Source organism: Gobius niger (assembly GCF_951799975.1).
Source record: "Gobius niger genome assembly, chromosome: 15".
Taxonomy (NCBI): Eukaryota; Metazoa; Chordata; class Actinopteri; order Gobiiformes; family Gobiidae; genus Gobius; species Gobius niger.
In genome coordinates, this window is record NC_136866.1 from 18070083 (window position 1) to 18089565 (window position 19483).

The 19483-nt window shown below is 41.9% G+C and overlaps 1 protein-coding gene across 8 annotated transcripts in view; it reads right to left on the reverse strand.

The window, feature by feature from the left end:
- The window catches only part of slc24a4b (solute carrier family 24 member 4b), a 96950-nt gene that overhangs the window by 9799 nt on the left and 67668 nt on the right, over positions 1 to 19483 (reverse strand). For 3 of the 8 annotated variants that reach the window (XM_079572730.1, XM_079572729.1, XM_079572728.1), the window contains exons 4-11: positions 18776 to 18850; positions 18589 to 18673; positions 17708 to 17811; positions 16952 to 17026; positions 15545 to 15570; positions 15376 to 15429; positions 7681 to 7832; positions 193 to 362 (exon numbers count right to left, since the gene is read on the reverse strand). In XM_079572730.1, the coding sequence (XP_079428856.1) occupies positions 193 to 362; positions 7681 to 7832; positions 15376 to 15429; positions 15545 to 15570; positions 16952 to 17026; positions 17708 to 17811; positions 18589 to 18673; positions 18776 to 18850 (741 nt within the window). The remainder of the gene's footprint in view (positions 1 to 192; positions 363 to 7680; positions 7833 to 15375; positions 15430 to 15544; positions 15571 to 16951; positions 17027 to 17707; positions 17812 to 18588; positions 18674 to 18775; positions 18851 to 19483) is intronic. The other 5 variants (XM_079572735.1, XM_079572734.1, XM_079572733.1 and 2 more) reach the window with 3 other exon arrangements.

A 19483-nucleotide genomic window follows, 5' to 3' on the forward strand; every position in this document is an offset into this window, starting at 1 on the left:
CCCATTGATTGAGAAAAAATCCAATCGGAACAACCCGGACAGAGCACCCATACATTTTAGCAGTATATGTAACGTTTTCGTTAAAAGTATCCATAACTTCATGATGTGAATTGACAAGAAAAACCTCAAAAAGTGACACAATTCCAAAGCACATTTCAGAAAAAAAGTATTTGACTAGACATGGAAAGACACCTCAGTGATGATGAGGCGGCTGGCCATCCTCAGCCTGGTCTTGGGTCCAAAGTGGCTGGTTACCATGACTCGGAGGCCGGCCTCGGGGAAGCGGAACTTGGACGGACTGGCGTTAATGATCTCGTCCACCATCACCACGGAGCCGCGGCTGTATTCTTTAGTGGGCTTCACTGGAGAGGGGAGAGAAAAGGCAGTTTTCATTTGCAACATTGGGACGATTGATTGCTTTGGTACATTCAGAAGCCTTGGTGATCGCTCGGACTTTGTGAAATGAGTTTGTCATTTATAGCACGGGCGGTTCAGGACAGTGATGGGATTTACTTTGAGATCCAATCATTTAAAAGAGAAACCGTTTCATTTCTATGTTGATCTTTTTAAGAAGCCACCCAGACCTGATTTGCATTTTGATAGAAAAATATATACACTATTGCTTACAACAGGATCGATTTTTATTGATTGCGAGTTTGCAGGCTAGTTTTGTTAGCATCTATGTCGAAGTGACAATGAAAAGTGGCCATGGCAAGTTGGGAAAAATGCTTATAAACTCATCCCTGTGAAGAATTGTGATGTTGTAAATGAACAACAAACACAACACAGTTAAAACCTTTGCTCCCGCTTTCATTGCTGAATTTGAACTTGTGGTTTGTGCTCTGCTCGTGTTTGTACAGCTCCATTTGGGCAAAATTGAATTAAAAAGACAGACCCATTCATTAGCCCTGGCACTCTCCTTGTTTAGCAGTAACAAATATAGGACCCAGTACGCGTAATCATAGACCTTTATGGATCAGTATGTGTGTGGGTGCCGTTCTACCTTCGCCGTTGAAACTAAACTCTCTTAGATGCAAACGGCGCTAGCGCAAACAGCAGTTTATCTTTTGAGAATAATATCTCCCCAAAGCCTCCCGCTGACAGCCTACTTCAGGAATATTAATACGCCCTGGGCCGCAGTCGGAATCACTTTGTCAAAAAAAGTTTCAAAGCAAATAGTCTAAGAAAAGTTTCCCTATTTTCAAGTTTGCTATAAATGCTTCATCCTTTGTCATCAGCCCATTCTCCATACGTTTACAATGATAATGCTGCTCCCTCGTGAAAAACAAACCTGGAGTCGCCTTTTGTTTCGTTTGTGCATGTTCAGAGATGACCAAAGTCCAGACCATTCCGAAGTTCAAATCGCCTTCATTACATAGTCGGGGTGGGAACCTCTGGGTACCTCACGATTTTCGTTATGATGCACAGTTGAAACCAACAATAATAATTAATAAATCCTTTCCGCAGTCCCTCTGGGGGTAATACAAGTGTTAATGTGATGATTGGGGGGGGTCTATCATCTCCCCCGGTGTCTCTGGCCAGAAAACCACAAAAGCAACTTCGCTGCCTCCGGGTCAGAGTCACCAATACACACTAATGGAATCAGGAAAAAGAAGCTAACAGGCCAACGGGCAAAGCTAACTGCGAGCTAGCGCCACTTAAACAGTATTTACAGCCAAATTTGAGTGAAAAAATGATCTCCTTTGTGTCATTGGATGTACAATAACCCTCTGTCCCTTTGTCTTTTCTGTCAGCGTAGTATTTACTCTCACGGACAATTAATGTGTAAAAAACACAAGTGCAGTGCAGTGGCGTTTATGGCCTCTAGGGGCACGAATTACTTATGTAGTGAGGTGGGGTAGGTGTCCCTGCATTAAGCCAATGGCACGTAGGGGGCGCGCTATAAAAGGGGCTCTTCCCCATCACCTGCCCTCTCACCTCTCTGACGTCACACCTGCTGCGGGGCTTCGCTAGCGGCTAGTCTGGGGTTGCTGGATTGTGCGTCGTGTCGGGAGCGTCAAGCCGGCGACGTAGGCTTAAGGCCGTCCAACTTTGTATGCAACTTCCATGCCTTGATGGTAAGCGTGTTCGCAGCTTGTGTCTTGTCATGCGGGTACGTTGTCTAAGTTCCTACTGTTCACATAGCGCTGCTAATGCCGGTCCGAGTGGTGCCGTATAGCTGGACGTGGTCCGGGGTCTGCGGGCTCGTAGGGTGTCTTGCTTCGCTTTCGCTACCTGGTAGGATCTTTGTTTTGTTTTTGTCAGCTGTAAAATGTATTCTGTACTCATGTTAAATGTAATTGCAGGGTCTTTGCAGCACCATCATGCCTCCCCTGCCTGTATGTCTGTCCACTTTCTCTCCTCTGAACGTCCTGGATTCAGCTTTTAAAGAACGAAACAACAACATGAACTTTTTAAGAAACCAAACTTAACTTTTATAATAAAACAGAACATGCTTTTGTAAATCATTTGCCTCTGCCCGGTCCTTTTAACGAACTTGTGTGCCTTAGACTTGTTTTAAGGTATTTCCCAGTTATACTGTGTGGCGTTGTGGCAACATATTTATTTTTTTATTTTATAGTAACCTCCACTCTGCTACACTTAGTACTGCTTTAACATACAACACATTATTCAGGATTTACATTTGTTTTCATACGCATTGTACCCCTTAAAAATTACAATTTTATATAAATTAAATAAATAAGTGAATAAGAATAAATGATCCCCGATGGAAAATGGTTCATAGAGCTGTCACTTGACTTACATTTAAATAAACAAGAAACCACAGTCCTGATGCCCAAAAGGAATAAATCAACCACAAATTAATCTTATGCATAACTATAACTATTACTAAAAGTCATATATTTGTGTGACAGTGTTTGGCCCGAGTGCTTAAGATTGTAGCGCTGCCCTCTACTGTTCTGACTGAATTCTTGACCGTTATTGCCGTATAAAGCAGTGGAGCGCTGCTACCTCATTAATATGCATGATGTTATCAAAAGTATCAATATTGGGGGGGAAACTAGCCTAAGCCCCACCTCCTGAGGGTCTCATGGTGTCAAAGCAAGATCATATTCATTTCATTTAGTTCTCTTTGGAAGTTTGACTTAATTTAGCATCAGCCGTTTACCATCAATCACACAACATCCTCCTGTCCCGTTGTATTCCATGTGTCTTTTCTATTGTGTTCTGTGTCCTCCTCATTTATGAATACGCACCTCATATATCCATCAATGTAATGTCTATCTCTTAATTTTAAAAAAGCGGAACATTCCAGATCTGCAGTAAGAGTCCAAAGAGTCAGGTCGCTCGCAGTAAGGATGTTTTGGAGGTATTTGTAACAAAACAAAGTCTAGTACTTTATTCAATTTTCTTGGCGTGTTCTTTTCTGGTTGCAAACCCCCTTTTTCTAGCATTTTCTCTCCCGATTCTCCCCCATACCGACTGGGAACGCCACTGTGCAGCTGCATCAGTCTGAACTTCAAATGGCTCTTCCAAACGGCCTGCTGCAGCTTTGAAGTTTCCCCCTGAATATTTATGCGCGCTGGCCGAAGATTGATTTGCAATTCTGTGACAGCGCGGACCTCCGGGCCGGCGATAAGCAAAAGGAACTGCTGCGCGACCTGGTTTTACCCCCGTCCACGCAACCCTTCTTGTGTTTCAAGCCAAAGGGGGCATTATTTTTTGGCCGTTTCGAGCCATTTGGATTAACATTTTAGCAGATAAACACAATAGAACGCAAGCTTTCATTAAGGGTGTTGTTCTTTGGTGAAAAATATCTTACAGATCAAAAGTGACGCTGAATGAAAAAGTGAACTGCAGGTTATCTTTGATTTAATTTGTTTTCATATCAAAATAAGGCCTTTGATGCGTAAAAATTGTCCAAATTGCCCGAGATGTTTGTGACAAAATCTGAATAATTTATGGCTTTTTTGGTTGATACAAAAAGAAGGAATTTTGCATATTCTGTTCAGAGTTTGAATAGACTTCAAATGTTGACTTGTTTGTCCTTTTCTTCAGCTCAATAGATCTGACTAAGGGCTGACTGAGGTGCTAAAGCCGCTGCTTCTCATTACAGAACAAACTACTAACTTTCTTCATTCCACTGTGAGTTAAACACTGTCTGTGCTCGGAGAGAAAAGTCTGGTACTGTCTGTAGGGGGGAAAAGGTTGGTGACCACTGCTAGTCTATATAAGATCGCTCCAAAGTCTAGTCTACAGCCTGAGTGTTGTCTGCATCAGCGTTTAACAACATTTTAGTTGTTCTTGTGACATAGCGACACACAGTATAGCCTGGAATGCTCCGCAATGTTGCTTTAAATGGAACACAGTCCATTTAATTCGACATTCTGATAAGACCCATTTCATGTGATGATAAAAACAACCCAATGCCATTGTGTTGTGTTGTTAATTGCACGAATAGGACCAACAACCAACAAGGATTTAAACTATTTAACAACCGGCTGGTGCTCTCCCTTTTCAGAAGAATAGACCAGAGTTATAGTTGTGTGCTATCAAACGAGAGACAAAGACAGAGAGGCAAATGGTCCGAAGTTCAGATCAAGAAAGCATGCATTTGTGGCGTTCATTTTATATCTGGTTAGATCATTCTTTATCTACAAAGAAATTGCATTTTATGTCATGTCAAAAACTGAGTTCACCTGTACTTGGAGTAAGTTTCCCAAACCTCTTAACTTACCCAATTCTAAAAGCTTCTTGACTGAAGGGGTTAAAGCCTATAGACCAGTGTCACGCCTCATTTGAAAGCTAAGACAAAGCTACAATTCTTCCTTGAAGTTGTTGCCACATTGTCGTAATTTTCTGATGATTTTATTTAATTTTTTTACTATTTTGCCACCTTTTCATCCTTGTTTACGTGTCGTTTTTGCCACTATTTGACTCAGACTTCAGATTTGGGTAATGCCAAACTGGAGAAAATGAGCACGGTTTAGGTGGGGGTTAAGAGGTAAGAGGTAGGTTAATAAGCGCCGCGTCCTCATATGACAAGCTTTCTACAAACTATTTTCGAGCCTTAACAGAGGTTCATTCATTGCCATTATTTGAGCAACTGATATCTGATCTATCTGAGGATAAATAACTGACAACGTGATATTGCATGCGCACACATCAGTCACATGACTCATATTTGTCAGCATTGAAATCTGTCTATTGTACAGTACAGAGCATGGACTAAACAAAAAACGACTCCAGGCATGTGTTTAAAATTACGTTATGGCCATAAAAAAAGGTGAGTATATATGTCCCCTTTGAAAGCCAGAGGGATCAGCCAAAGTTTAGCTGCATATTTATTTGCTAATACCCCACTTTAATTTGAAGTTTTATGCATGCAAGAGCGCACATAAATTAAGAGTGTAAACATAGGCGGGTAAACACTCCCTGTTGTGAACCTCATTACCAGTCCGGGGATGAGAGAGCGTGCCCAGAGGAGGCAGCAGCAGCAGCAGCAGCAGCAGCAGTAACAGCAGCAGTGGAGATGGCAAAGAGCAACACAGACTGCAGGAGACACTAGACAGAGGAGGTTTAGTCAGGCTAAACAGACAGGCGTGTTAGAGCGCTCAACACACGGCTCAAGCACAGAGGAGCAACGCCGTTACTACGGCATTTTAGAGAGGAATTTAGAGAAATGTTATTGCAGCTTTGCCAGAGGTGGAAGAAAACAAAGTAGTGCACAACTATATATATCACAGTAGCACCTAGTCTCTACATTTCACTTCCCCGCACGAGTACGAAGAACAAATAAACAACTACTACATATCTTCCCATCCACTGCATATTCATCTATTACGACTACGATCGTCTATTACTACCGACCACCGTTCATTCTCTCACATATAGGGCTGGGTACTGTTAAACTATACCAATAAAGTATCGAGTGAACAAAAAGTTTAGGTAGTACATAAAGACTTCATTTGGTCACTTTACATGTTTCAGCCGCCTTCTGCAGGCCGTCATCAGAAGTACCTAATCCTAGTGTCTGACCAAATGAACTCTGAAAGTTATACCAGTAACACAAGTGGACCCAGTGGCCCCTTCCGAAACGAGCAGATTGGTAAGAGGTCTTACGCCAAACCGGATGTGCGTCAGCGTCCGCCATGATAAGAAGCCTCCGAATTGGGCTGTCATTTAGGAAGGAGTTAGGGAAAGGAGCCTCAATGCTAACTATCAGAGCTACATTAGCATAGGGACCTCTGGTGGTCCCTTACTGGCGATTAGGAGCTATGTGCCATCCCATAAGTCACCGCGCCAACCCCCTCGGCTCCACCCTCGAGTGATTCATGCGCAACCACTGTTGATTGACAGGTACACATTAAATAAAAAAATAAAATATGGAATAAGATTCTGCACATGCCAAACTTTATAAAAGTGACAAAATACAGGTTGTTGTCACCACTTTTGTTTGCCTGCAGTCTGCCAATAACCTTAAAGAAGAAAACAGAAGCTTTTGGTGTTGTCACTTCCGCTTCCCCTGGGTAAGGACGGTCGAATTGGGCAAATGCTGCTTAAGCAAAAGTCCACTAATTGCATAGAGATCTAACAGTTGACCCCATGAAAGGATAAGGATCAGGAGCTAGGGTTAGTTCTTAGAGGCTATAATTTGATGGTTTCGGATGCAGCCAATGAACTTAACTAAGCTTTGACGAGGAAGTGACATGGTTGACAAATTTTTTAGTATAGGTATCGGAAAAAGTATCGTTCAGATATCGATGAAAGTATCAAAAGTATCAAAGTATCGTTAAAGTATAGGTATAAAAAAAAAAACGTATGAAATGGGCAGTATAAATATAATTTAAATGCCTTGCCTACTGCATCTTCTGTCTGGGATGAAAAGTGCTACATCAATAAACTTGAACTTGATCATGAGCACATACTGTGTCTTGGGCGCCTACTGTCTCACATATGGAATCTACTGCCACAAATACGGTGCACAGGATACCTTCTGCTACACACATATACAAATGCTGCTTATATGTAATCTCCAACACATACCATGCCAACCACTGCTCACTACCACATGTTATAGGTAAAATACTCCTATTATGAAAACAAAATGCTCACTGTATGACGAGCACTCGCACTACAACTTTCACACTCATGACACTGCACTACTGAAGTACTAAGCTAAATGTATCCGATTTCTGTCCACCTCCGGTCATTAGCCAAGACAACACAGTCCCACATCAATGAACTGCATCACCAGAAGCATTAAGGAAAACTTGATTATGCAAGTGCATTTTTTTCTTCTTTTTTTTTAAGTGACATTTCATTTTGGCCCATTCCGATAAGACTCCGCTGCTGTCGCCCAACGGAGAACTGCGCACATTTAAACAGGAACAGGCTGAACTTTTGGAGGAGATAAAATTCTTTGCTGAGGCAGTTCACAGAGGTCGAGCAGACTGTGGAGAAGTATACAGTACTGTGCAAAAGTTTAAGGGATTTTCTTCAAATTGAGTTATGCTACATGACTGGGATGTTAATAAAGACCTCACTCAGAAGTATCTAGACTTTTGGAGAACGTTTGCACTGCACTGTCGTTTGATCAGTAGATTGGAAAGGAAAGTTAGCAATTGAGATTTGAGTAGAAGAGATCGCAGAATAAGCCAGATTTAGATTAGCATATTGATCCGAAGGTTTTTGCTAAGCCTGTCTGGATAACCTCACCTGGGGAGAGCAGGGGAGACGTGGGGTCATCGTCCCACACAAAGTCACGAGAGATACTACCATCCTCCAGCTCGCTGCTGGCGGCCGCGTTCCCGTTGGCCACGTTCTTCTTGGGCTTCCTCGAGAACACCTTCTGCAACCTCGAGTTGAACCTGGAGAGAAGTAAAAAAAAAAAAGAAAAGTTGAATCATACTGCATCATCTACAACTACTACTATGGCTGCAAATTATATCTCAATAGGTTCTGCGAACGGGATGTTTTTGGCTAACTTCTTGTTGGCCAGTGTAGGTTAACGATGACTACCTGTTCACTTTATAGCATAAATTAAAAATAGAAGATTGGTCAAGTATTTTTACCTAGGATCAAGCTTTAATATGTTGTCAGTTATTAAATATTTATTCATTTCAGCGAGACACGGCTAACTCTCCACAGGAAAATACAAGGACAGGAAACAGCCGTCAGGTAGCAGGAAGTTGCAACATTCTGTGCGAAGAGCATACACTTGTGCGAATTCTACTTTTATTACTGCTACGACACGCTACTTTTGACAGCACAGGGTTACTATCGAGTATAAGACCAAGTACAATGTTCCCCTCACGTTTCTTTTACTATATGACATTTCACAGCCTCCAAAACACGTCTCTTTGTTGGCTTAAAAAATACATTTAAAATGCTATGATGAGAGCTTTTGTGTCGTAGCAAAGTGAAATGTAAAAAACAACATTACCCTATGAACAAATACATTTGCGTGACAAGGTAGTCTACAAAGTGCTGATAAAGTTTGGCTGTTTGGTTTTACATGACGATAAGCTATGCATTTAGCTATCAGTTAAAGGCATAAAAAAATGGATTATCGCTGTTGTCTCTGTCGTGTTGAAAGGTCAAAAGTTTTCTGATCCCAGGAACTTGGGCGTCACAAAACATGTACAATAGGCCAGGTTGAATGAGAGTGTGTTTGAGAGTGTGAGCGGGGGTTACAACCGATGACAGTTGTAGTAGTGAAGCTTTGGCGGATTTCTTTGCCTGTCAATAATCTCTGATGGAGGGATAAGCTTTGGAAGAGCTCTTATGTTGGGCCGTGGGGCGAACAGGTGGAGCATTGTTTAAAGGGACTATAGGGAGTTTAAAAATGTTAAAATTAAGTATTTCCCCCCCCTAAATGTTCCATCCATGTCCTAATGCGTAGAATGAGCCCAGACCTGTTCACCACAACTGCCTCTAAAATACTGCACTGTCACTCAAAAAGGTGTCACTTCGGCCCGAATTGCCGTCATGCACGAGCTTAATATAGAAGGTGCTGTTACACATATGGCCTGAGGTGGCAGTAGTGAGTATAACATGGCCAACTTGCATCCAGCCCCTTTAAGCTAACGGCACGAAGAATAGGCACTGCAGCCGATTCAAAGATGCCTCAAACACATTCTCCGGGCATCAAGGAAGTCAATGTTACTTAACTCCCCACCTTTAAGTGATCACCTGATCTCTAGCGTCTGCACGGCGAGAGAAAAAGGCATGTAAAGTTGTTGTGAGTGCCATCTACAAATCTGCTCCAGCTGTCCTACATTATCACACGGAGGAGATGAAAGGCTGTGACGCTGCGTATACTGTGCATTAATTAGATCCAAACATCCGGCTATAGGGTTCGCAGGAGATGGCCTACTTATGGAACACTGCAGCGCTGGAGCCACACTGCAGTAAAAGTGAGAGAGAAAGTTTACTTCAAGTAGTTTCGGCATCTAAAGCGCTTTGAATGTACTATTTATAAATTTAGCTTAAAAGAAAAGTACTGGACTTCAGCTTTGTTTAAAAAAAGAGATACCGTTTTTGAAGTCTAAATGCAACCAGGAAGACAGCGTTTTATCCTCACTCCAACCTCCAATCGCCCGTCTGTCACTGTCAACCAATCACAGCCGTCGACCTTTGAACTTCACGCGCCATTCATATAAACACTCACTGTACCCTACTTACACATCTGCCCAATTCTTAGCATTGTATTGCAGCCAGCGGCATAGGGAACATAGAGGGGTAGAATGGATTCAATTAAATTCCAACAAATTTTGAAAGCAAACCATCTGTGAAAAAAGGTGAAGTAAAAAAAAAAGAAAAGAGGATGGCTTCTATGAATGGTTAATGATCCTAAACGCATCTCCTAACCTAAACATCGTTAAAAATCTGTGGATAGACCTCAAAAGAGCAGTCGAGAAATCCATCCGAACTGAAAGCTTCTTGCATCATTGCTCACATTAAAGTGGAAGTGCAAATCGTTTTTTTTTTTGGCTTTAAACCACGTTGTTCCCTCATTTATAGACAGACCTGCACTAGTATTTCAATACATTCACACAGTTTTGAGCAATCCTGTTTCTTCTTCTTCAGTGTCAGTGCTTCGTTTTGTACTTCCTGGATACAATTGTGTCATTGTGAAAAACCCAAAACGCCCATCGAACGAAAATTATGTCGGTTCATCAGACCGTGCTGAAGCTGTAAACCACTATTTAATTCCTACAGAGACATTTAAAATAAAAAATGTAGATTATCAAAGCGGAGGCACTTAAAATAATGTGTTACCATTTTTAAAAGCTGGATATGCCCATCTTTAAAAGGAACAGGCCACCGTTTTTCCACACTGAGATATGTTCTTACCTGAGCTTAGACGAGTTCATTTGTACCTGTCTGGTCTTTGTGCGTGTCCTCAGTCACGCAAAACGACCAAAGATGTTGTCAGAATTTGGCCTCTCCCAATGTATTCCTTACGTATGTATCAACTTGTCTAAGCTCAGGTAAGAACATATCTCAGTGTGGAAAAACGGTGGCCTGTTCCTTCAACTGACATTTTGACCAAGAGCACCTAAACCTTTGTATGCAGATACCGGGATAATAACTGGGATAATTAGAAGTATGACTGGGTTAAACTAATACACGGATCATGCATTTTGAGGAGGTGGAATGACCCCTCTAGCAGGTTAGGGTATAGCTCTCTGTAGCGGACCGTGAATTCACTGCAGATTTTGGCGGTTTCCTTATTGTGAGCATTGTCATTTCGATTCCTGTTCAATTAATACAAATTATCCTCCCGATAACGATGCTCTGGACTTATCTGTTAAAACCAGCCTCAGAAACCTTGGGGTTGTGACCAAACATAGTTTTTTTTTTATCATCTGAAAAACAGCTCAGTGAGGAATACATTTCGCAAATTGGATCTTGAAACGACAATCCAAGCTTTTACCTCATCTCTTATTAATTCTTGCAGTTCTTTGCAAAGACCACTCTCAGCTCGCCAACTTCACTGGTGATGTGATATTTAATACCTTTGCATCCTAGACTCGGATCTGTTTTGTCACAAACCTGTTGGAGGCAACAACGTTAGCTTTAATTTTCAAACTGGCAAAAAAAAGTTACACCTATTCTCTTTGTTCTAAAGTTTCTGAAGAGTATTTTGCTTCCATAAATCACATTGTGCGCCGCAGCGGTCCGGCACCGAGACCATTAACTTTTTTAGGTCCATAACGGAGGCTTTCATGTGGCTGCAGTGGGATCAGAGGGCCATTAGTGAAAACGCTTCAGATGGGGGAGCGCCAGACTGCCTTTGGAAAGTCATGGGAGGACGGATACCCAGAATAACAGAAAGGCCGGCCAATGGGAAAACAAATTAGGACTTTTAATGAGGGAGAAAATGTGCTTAGTATTTAAAGGGCTGATGTACCTGTGGCAAAGGGTTGTGTGTGCATGTTTAGTGTTAGTAGAGAGTACTTTGAAATTCTCATTGAAGACATTAAACTTATAAATGAACATGTGGCATTATGTAGGAAACAGAAAACAGTGAAATAACTCAAATTATATTTGATATTTTAAATTCTTCTAAATTACCACCCTTTATTCTTGGCATTTTCTCAGTGAGCTTCATAAGATCGTCACCAACAGTCTGTGAAGAGAAAACCATTTCTGGAGACGACAGCGTGAAGCTCACTGAGAAATTGTCAAAAATGCAAAGCAGTAATGAAACCAAAAGGCAGCTATTTTTGAAACATCTATTTCAACTCTTTTTGTTTATATGTCTTTTCACCGGTTCATCCAGACACATCAATCCTGCCTCTCCTCCTGCACTGGCTCCACCTGTTTTTGGATTGATTTTAAAATGTTAATGTTTGTTGTTTTACTCTCTGTCTGTTTTAATACTCAAAACAAACTGACTTATGTCTAGGATGCAATAATTCTGTGTTTTTAAATTGTTTTATCTTTCTGTGAAGTGCTTAGGTCTTCCTGGTGCTGTATAAATATACTTTGATTAAGATTAAGGTGATTAATCAAAAAGGATCTGTATCATCCTATTTTGGCCATCCCACAGCAAAGTATAGGCATTTATATGATATATTGAGCCTTTAACCACTATGGAGTACACATTTTTGTGATAAATAAAAGTATTTTCTGGAGGTATGTTTCAAATACGGAAGACAAGACACTTGGATTCAGTTAACTCCGCCCTCTTTCCCCGCATTGATGCAGCCGATGCAACTTTAGCAGTAGTAGAAATATAAATACCACAGCAAAAAGTGAAGTTACTTCACAATGCAGTTAAATGGAGTTGCTTCATAAATGGCTAACGCAAAAGCTAACACACGGTTTGATTGGCTGACCGGCCGCTCCATCATCGCTGGTTATAAGAGTTTAATCCACTTTGATTCTGGTGAAGGTTCACCAAACATCCATCAAGAGACAGTCACAGAAAAACACTATTTTGACTGATAGTCGCTGAATCCCGGAAAGAAATTCCAACTTCTGGCGAGTGGCCTCTTCTTCAGGAAGGTTGAATAAAGTCTGTCCTCTCGTAGCCAAACACGCATTTTCGCCACATTATAGCTAGGTAAAAAAAAAGAACAGGCGTGTCCAGAGTAGGTTCGAATAAGAGCTCCTTCTTCACAAATTTCAGTGGGTTGCGTTTGTTTTCTCCGCCGGGGCATCATGGACGCATCAGGCACTCTTATGACAGAAATAATGAAAAAGCTGTTATATAAATAAAAATCAGGCTGTAAGGCATTACATTACAGACGTCGGGCTCTTCCTGTTTGACACTATGACGTAAAAAATGTTTTTAAAAAAAACAGTGGTTTTCCAGGAGCAGCTGCTCAGAGAGCAGGATTCAGGAGGATTGCTTAGAACTGTGTGAATGAAGCCAAAAAGCACTCTGGGGGGGGTTTTGATAAGGAAATAGGATTTCAACATGGCTAAAAGCTCCAAAAAGTCGATTTTGCATGATATTCGACCTTTAATATTAAGCACTTTAAGATTAATCTTAAAGTTTGTTTTAATCAATTGATGGATTGATTGAAAACTTATTTCCTAACGTGTTCATAATACACGTATCACGTATCATATCAGAGTAACAAACTTTCTTCATTTCTATTGACAGCTCCTCCATCACCCCCACCCCACAGGTAAAGAGTCTGGATGTCGTCCTCGACAGAACTCTCTCCTTCACCTCACACATCAGCGTCACTTGCTCCGCCTGCTCTCGCCGCTGTCTCCGTCTTTCTCTCACTCCTCACTCCACTGCCGTCCCAGAACACAGCCTCACTACTGCAACTCTCCCCTGTTCGGTCTCCCTGGGAAAAAAAACTGTCCACAAACTCCCAACTGGTTTAAAACTCAGCCGCCCGCATCACCATCATCAGCATCATCCTCATCATCATCATCATCATCACCACACAAAACACCTTCCATAAACCACCTCGAGCCAGTCCAACAGCCGCTCCACTAGCTCCCCATCCACAACCTCGCCCTCAATTTGATTATTAAGTGCCGCAGTGTATACCCTTGAGCTTCTAAAAGTATTGCTTTTCTAAACACCCTCAAATGAAAGAGCACCAGAAGGGATTTCAGATGTTTTTGTGTACCTTATCATTGAACACAAGCATACAAACATCTTTTTCACTTGCAAATTCGTCATTACATTTTGCTTAAGCTTCAGTGCGGTTTAAGACAGGCCACAGTGCAGTAAGATTCCCTGCCACTAAATGAGCAGAAGACGATGATCCGGTTTAGCCTGGCTCTCAGCGCTGTGGCCCGGGGGGAGATTAGACTGTCTCTACCCAGACAGGAGACTGCAGCTCGGGGAGAGGGAGACGGATTATTGCGGGGGGGACCACAAAGGCAGAGCGGGAATGATTGGCAGAAGTTTGGAGCTAAAAATCTATTTCAGTTACACACAAAATATCAGTCTTAAATGCATTTCCTAACAGTGACAACATAGAGCAGAATTCCATGTATTGACCACAGGTTCAATTCCCCAAGTTTGCATGTTCTCCATGCCTTGGTGGGTTGTCCTCAGTGTGCTAGGGTGCTGTGTTTTCTTTCATAAAATACTTATTTACCCAGGCTTTGCATTATTCATTCTCTCAGCTGGTCACACTTAACTCATTGACTGCCAGCCATTTTCAAATCAGAGAGCTCCCCACTGCCAGAGGTTTGTCAGGATTTTGACTGTTTTTTTCAAGACCCACAGAAAATTTTGGTTTAGGTCTATGTCAACACGAAACCCACCAAAATATTAAATTATTTTCTTTCATCCAAAATGTTTGTTTGTACCTCTTTCCATTCTTTAGTAAAAATCCATAGAATATAGGTGAAATCACCCAAAATGCTGTTTTCTGACCAAAAAGCTGAGAAAACGAAAGAGTAATGCTGCCACCTTGTGACTCAATAAAATAACTTGTAGTTCTTTTATTGAGTCACTAGGTGGCAGAATTAGGCAGCACAACTAACTAATGCTCAAGGCTTTGCTGCAGCTGTTCCCATTGAAAAATCTAACTGACGTCTATAGACGTCATTGGCAGTCAAAGAGTTAAGTTGTAGTAACAGCATTAATAGAAAATGACTATAGCTTCCATCAGGGGTGGGGAGCCTCAGGACCACATGACCAGGCCCCTATGCAATTGACTCTGTGCAACGCCGATTCGATCCAGCACGCCAAAATAAAAGCACACAGCTCGTCTCATTGATTAAGTCAGCAGGTACATGCAACATTACAAGAGTCAATTTTCAAAAAAACTGACTTCATTGACAAGCGCAGCATCACAGCAATCACGAAGAAAAGGAAGGTGGATCTTGAATCGTATTCCAGGAAAAATTGAGAAATGATTTCTATGTGGAAGTGAAAGGCCAGTGTGCCTAGTATGTGGCGATTGGCTGGCAGCGATGAAGGCAAATCTCCAGCAAATGTGTTTGGATAATATTAATGCTCTTCGTCAGAGCTTGAGGCCCAGCGAGCAGCTTTCACAAGACTGACCCAAACTTGGAAAAGCAGCTTCGAGTTCAACCGCCTCAACCAAGATAAACAGTTCCATCGCATTATGTGAGTCTGACATAGAAATGATGATCCTCCTCTATCAGTCCTACCTCAGCGTTGTATGACCTCTAGAATGTTTGTTGCTAAATTCCCTTGGAAAACTTCAAACCCTACATGGCTTCAACTGGTTTTACTTATCTACATGGAACGCAGTAGATGTGGTTGGTGCTCTCACAGCATCACAGGAATACACATTACTGGAGGAACAGCAGACAAATAATGCAGTTAGCATCAAACAGCCAAGCACGTCAAAGGCAGAACGGAAGCTACCAACATTCTCTTTTGTGAAGCATTGAGCTGTGTCACAGTGTCACCATTTGAACCCAAATGTTTGAGCAACAATGAGTAGGACTTACTTCATGACCAAGATGTAGCCTAGATACATGACCACCAGCACCACGCTCTCCCACCTGTAAACCCAAAACTTTGTATTATTATCATCGCTCAAAGATTGTGTTTATACTTTATTTGAACATGATTCTTCCAATACAGGGGAAGCAAATGGATACAAAATGTTTAACTTACCAGACAATCTTCTCGTCGTATATGAACTGGAAAAAACAGACAAATTGTTTAGAACTTTTGACCCAAGAGTCCAGTGCTTTGTGGTCCTAATAAAAAACATCATGCAGTACGGTGTGGTTTTCGTCACCGAAGACTATAACGAAATCATGACCTTGAAGCATCTTTTTTTAAATAACGATAATGTGACCGTCTGGGCCTATAGCTCCACGGTCTAAGCATGACTGACTGTGATCTGAGACATTATCTTTTCTCAGGACTGTAAGCTGTAAGAACGCAGAAAGCATGTTGTTGGTGATCAAATGTACAGACACCGCTGTTAATAAAAAATCTCGGATCGATGATCAGAGGAGAGCGGCAGCTTTTGGGAAAAGCCATAACACTTTTGTACTTTTTGTTGTGTATATGAATGTGTGAATGCTTGTAAAGACTGTATGCTACTGTCGCAAAAAATCTGGTTCGGACGTGATCTGAGGTTTCCTCTCTGGTAATTGATTCCCTGTCACAAGCTTCGTACAATCTGTCAACTTTCATCTCAGATTCCAAAACTTATTTCCAACACTTATTGACTAGCCTGGCTAACAACAGACTAAAATCACAAGTGATATTTAGTCTGGGGACCACCAATTCATTTTCTCGTAGGAGAGGTGTGGTTTACAATCGTCCATAGCCGTTTATTGGGCGCTACGAATGTCTATCATGCGTCTGCACGAGGCCAAAGCCAATCGTATCATCGTATCTGATGACGTATGACGTACCCGCTGTAAACTTTCGAGCGAAACTATTTAGAACACGGCGTAGAGCTTGATCGAAAAATAGCGTTGCGTCTGCTGCTGTCATGTTTGATCCGTAAATAAACTTTATTTTTTTAAATCCGTAAATAAACTACAAGCTTCCGGATATCGAATAGCTCGTCATCATCTTGCCGTCCCTCCTCATTCTGTGATTGGTCCCAAATCCATGCAAAAATTTCGGCCATGGTCCCCAGGCTGCTGTGCAGTTCCAAATGATTCAAGCGCAGACAGCAGCATGGCGTTAGCCAGGTTACTTATTGACCTTCTTAGGCACACATTTGTTCTTAAGGCCGTCTTAGGAAGGTTTTGGGCATTGACAAAACTTGTTCTTAGCTGAAAACGTTCCCCTGTAAGAACAAATCCTAAGAACAGTCAGGAGGACTCTTACAGTTCTGTTCACCGTCTGCTCCTGATGGAACCCAACATTCTGAGTCCGATATATTTGTACATACTAAATCATGTATTAAATAATACATAATAATATAATTATAATAAATTACAGATGTCTTTATTATTGTAGCTAAGAGTGCTGCCAAAAACAACACCGATGCAGCATGGAGGAAAATATGTGCGCTGTGTGCCAGGAATCGACTTTCACCATTGAAGGAAAACTTACTGCGATGAGTGCGATGACGGAGAGGATGTAGTAGAAGGAGTCCCTGAACACAGCCCAGAAGGTCAGCATCACCACCTGCCCAACAACGGCACAGTGTGTTATTCGAATATCAGACACACGAGACGTCACCTCTGCTGGATGATATTCAGACCGATCCCGGAACACATCCATTTGACATAAAACACTATTGGCCAAATGTTGGAAATTTTAGGTAGGGATATTTCTGGATCTGTTAACCAATACAACGCAGACCAGATCAGTGTCCAAGTAACATCTTGGCTGACAAAAACTATGCTAAAACAAGGCAAAGTACTTAAATCTCCATTTTCATCATTTTCATCATTTTCATCATTAAAATGAAATAATAATGAACAGCTTCGTAGCTTTCAGTGACACAGTTTGAAAGATTCTCATCCTTGGAACAGTTCTGGTGCTTTGTTGATGCGGGAAAGGGTCGATGAGGCAGCGGAATATGATTAGATACATTTGCAACTGACTTTGGGAGAGGAAGAAATCTGTCTGAAAGTGTCTTAAGCTGCATCTGTTTCAATAACGGCGATAAACATGCACTGACAACATTACGCTGGTGTCTAGGAGTATTTGTTTGTATCCAAAGGTCCGTGTCGCAGTTGTCAGAAGTGCCCGTTTGAGTGAAGCTGAAGCAGCAGATGGTTTTGTGTCCCTTCAGTGGATCCCGTCACTCGAACACATTCTGTGTAAAATGTTTCTATAAATACCACTTGGGTTGGTCCGTACCTGTCCGGCGAAGATCCCGCACACGCCGATGATGCACAGGATGTTGAAGACTGCCGAGCCCACGATGGTCCCCACCCCCACGTCGCCATGGGTGATGAACACACCTGCAGAGACAGCCAATCAGAGACAAGCAGACGGAGGGAGGGGCAAAGAAATCACTTACGGGGCCTATAAAGACAATGGACCTTTTGTGTTACCGTGTTATAATTTAATCTCACCAAAAACATATGAGGAGAATCCATTCAATCAATTTTCATAAAATACAATACAACATTACCAAACACAGCCCAGAGTCTGCGTTTATTCTAGTACACATGCAAGAAAACACGAGGCCAGACCAGCGATGGTCATGTCTGAGCGGCAGAGAATTACGAGGTGAAGCCGTCTGCTCTGACCTGAAGGGTGGGCAAACTTACTGGAAACTGGGTTTTTGCAAGATCTGAATCTTTCACAATAATCCATCTCAAAAGCCTGGACTCCCCTGGTGGATCAGACCAATCACGTGGCAGGATTGCCGTGGCTGTGATTGGATAACACACACCTTGTTTTAGCCCATCAGCAGCAAATATCCAAATAAAAGTCTGTCCTCATCAGGATTGATATTCCTTTGCTATTATTTACATTCCAATCTGGTTTTGCCAGGTCGATGTGCAGGAGGAGAGTTAGGCCTACAGCTCCACTTCAGTGTTATGTGGCAAAGTTTAGGCAGAGAAAAAGCTATCAGACTCAGCCTGTTGCCATAACAACGCATTGATTGACAGACTTCTGCCTGGCTAGTCGGCCACTGACTGAGTTTGTGTTATGCAAAGTCCTGTCGGCTCCATTTGAATATCCTGTCATATGAACACATATAGGAGTATGTGAGTGTGTGATTTTCATACCGATGACAGAAGCAAACAGCTCTGGAGCTGAACTGCCCGCTGCCATGAATGTGGCTCCAGCCACATCTTCACTTAGGTCCAGTTTCTGTCAGACACAAACAAGTGCAGTGTTGCTCATGCAGAACACTTAACACTGTAACTGTGACTTATGTCTGTCGAGGTTTATTTGGGTCCATTCCAAACATACCTCACAAATCTTCTCCAGCGACGTCACAAAGTATTCATCACAGGTAATGGCCAAGGCCAGGAACATGTACAGGGTCTGTGGGAGAACAAAACAGAGGAAGCAGGTGAAGCCAATAACCCAAAGCATCCATTCTTTGTGCAACAGGAGCATGTTATGAACAAAAAACCAAAACAGCCCGTTTCAGGTTCATCCCTTTTCAAATATTTGGAGAAAATAAAAAAAACTAAACTAATGTCAAGAAATGATAAAAGCCATTACAAATTCACTATACCACCTAAATCAAATATCACACACGCTTTTAGTTTGATGAATCTATCAAATGTATTTATTATGAAAAATGCCAAATAGTACAGCCCTAACTAAATATGGATTTAATTTTCTTCTCTAACGTGTCTAAACTAGACCAAAAAAAACAAACCCTTTTTGGATTCCTGTGTGCCGGCCCGAACCACTGAGCCACTGTCATATCATCAGCCACATGAGCCTGGTGTGCACTGCCCTAATGTATGCGGCTTTACAGGACGAGTGGAGGAGAGGGCCTAATTAAAACATCGGCCGCCGCGTCTGGGCCAGATGTCACTTCAACACGCTGACGTGCTCTTTCCCTTTACAAGTGACACAATCTGCATACAGAGGGGGAGAGGTGAGAGAGAACAGTGCCTGTACGGTGCATGTATACAATGACAGTTTAAGAACACTAATGAGATT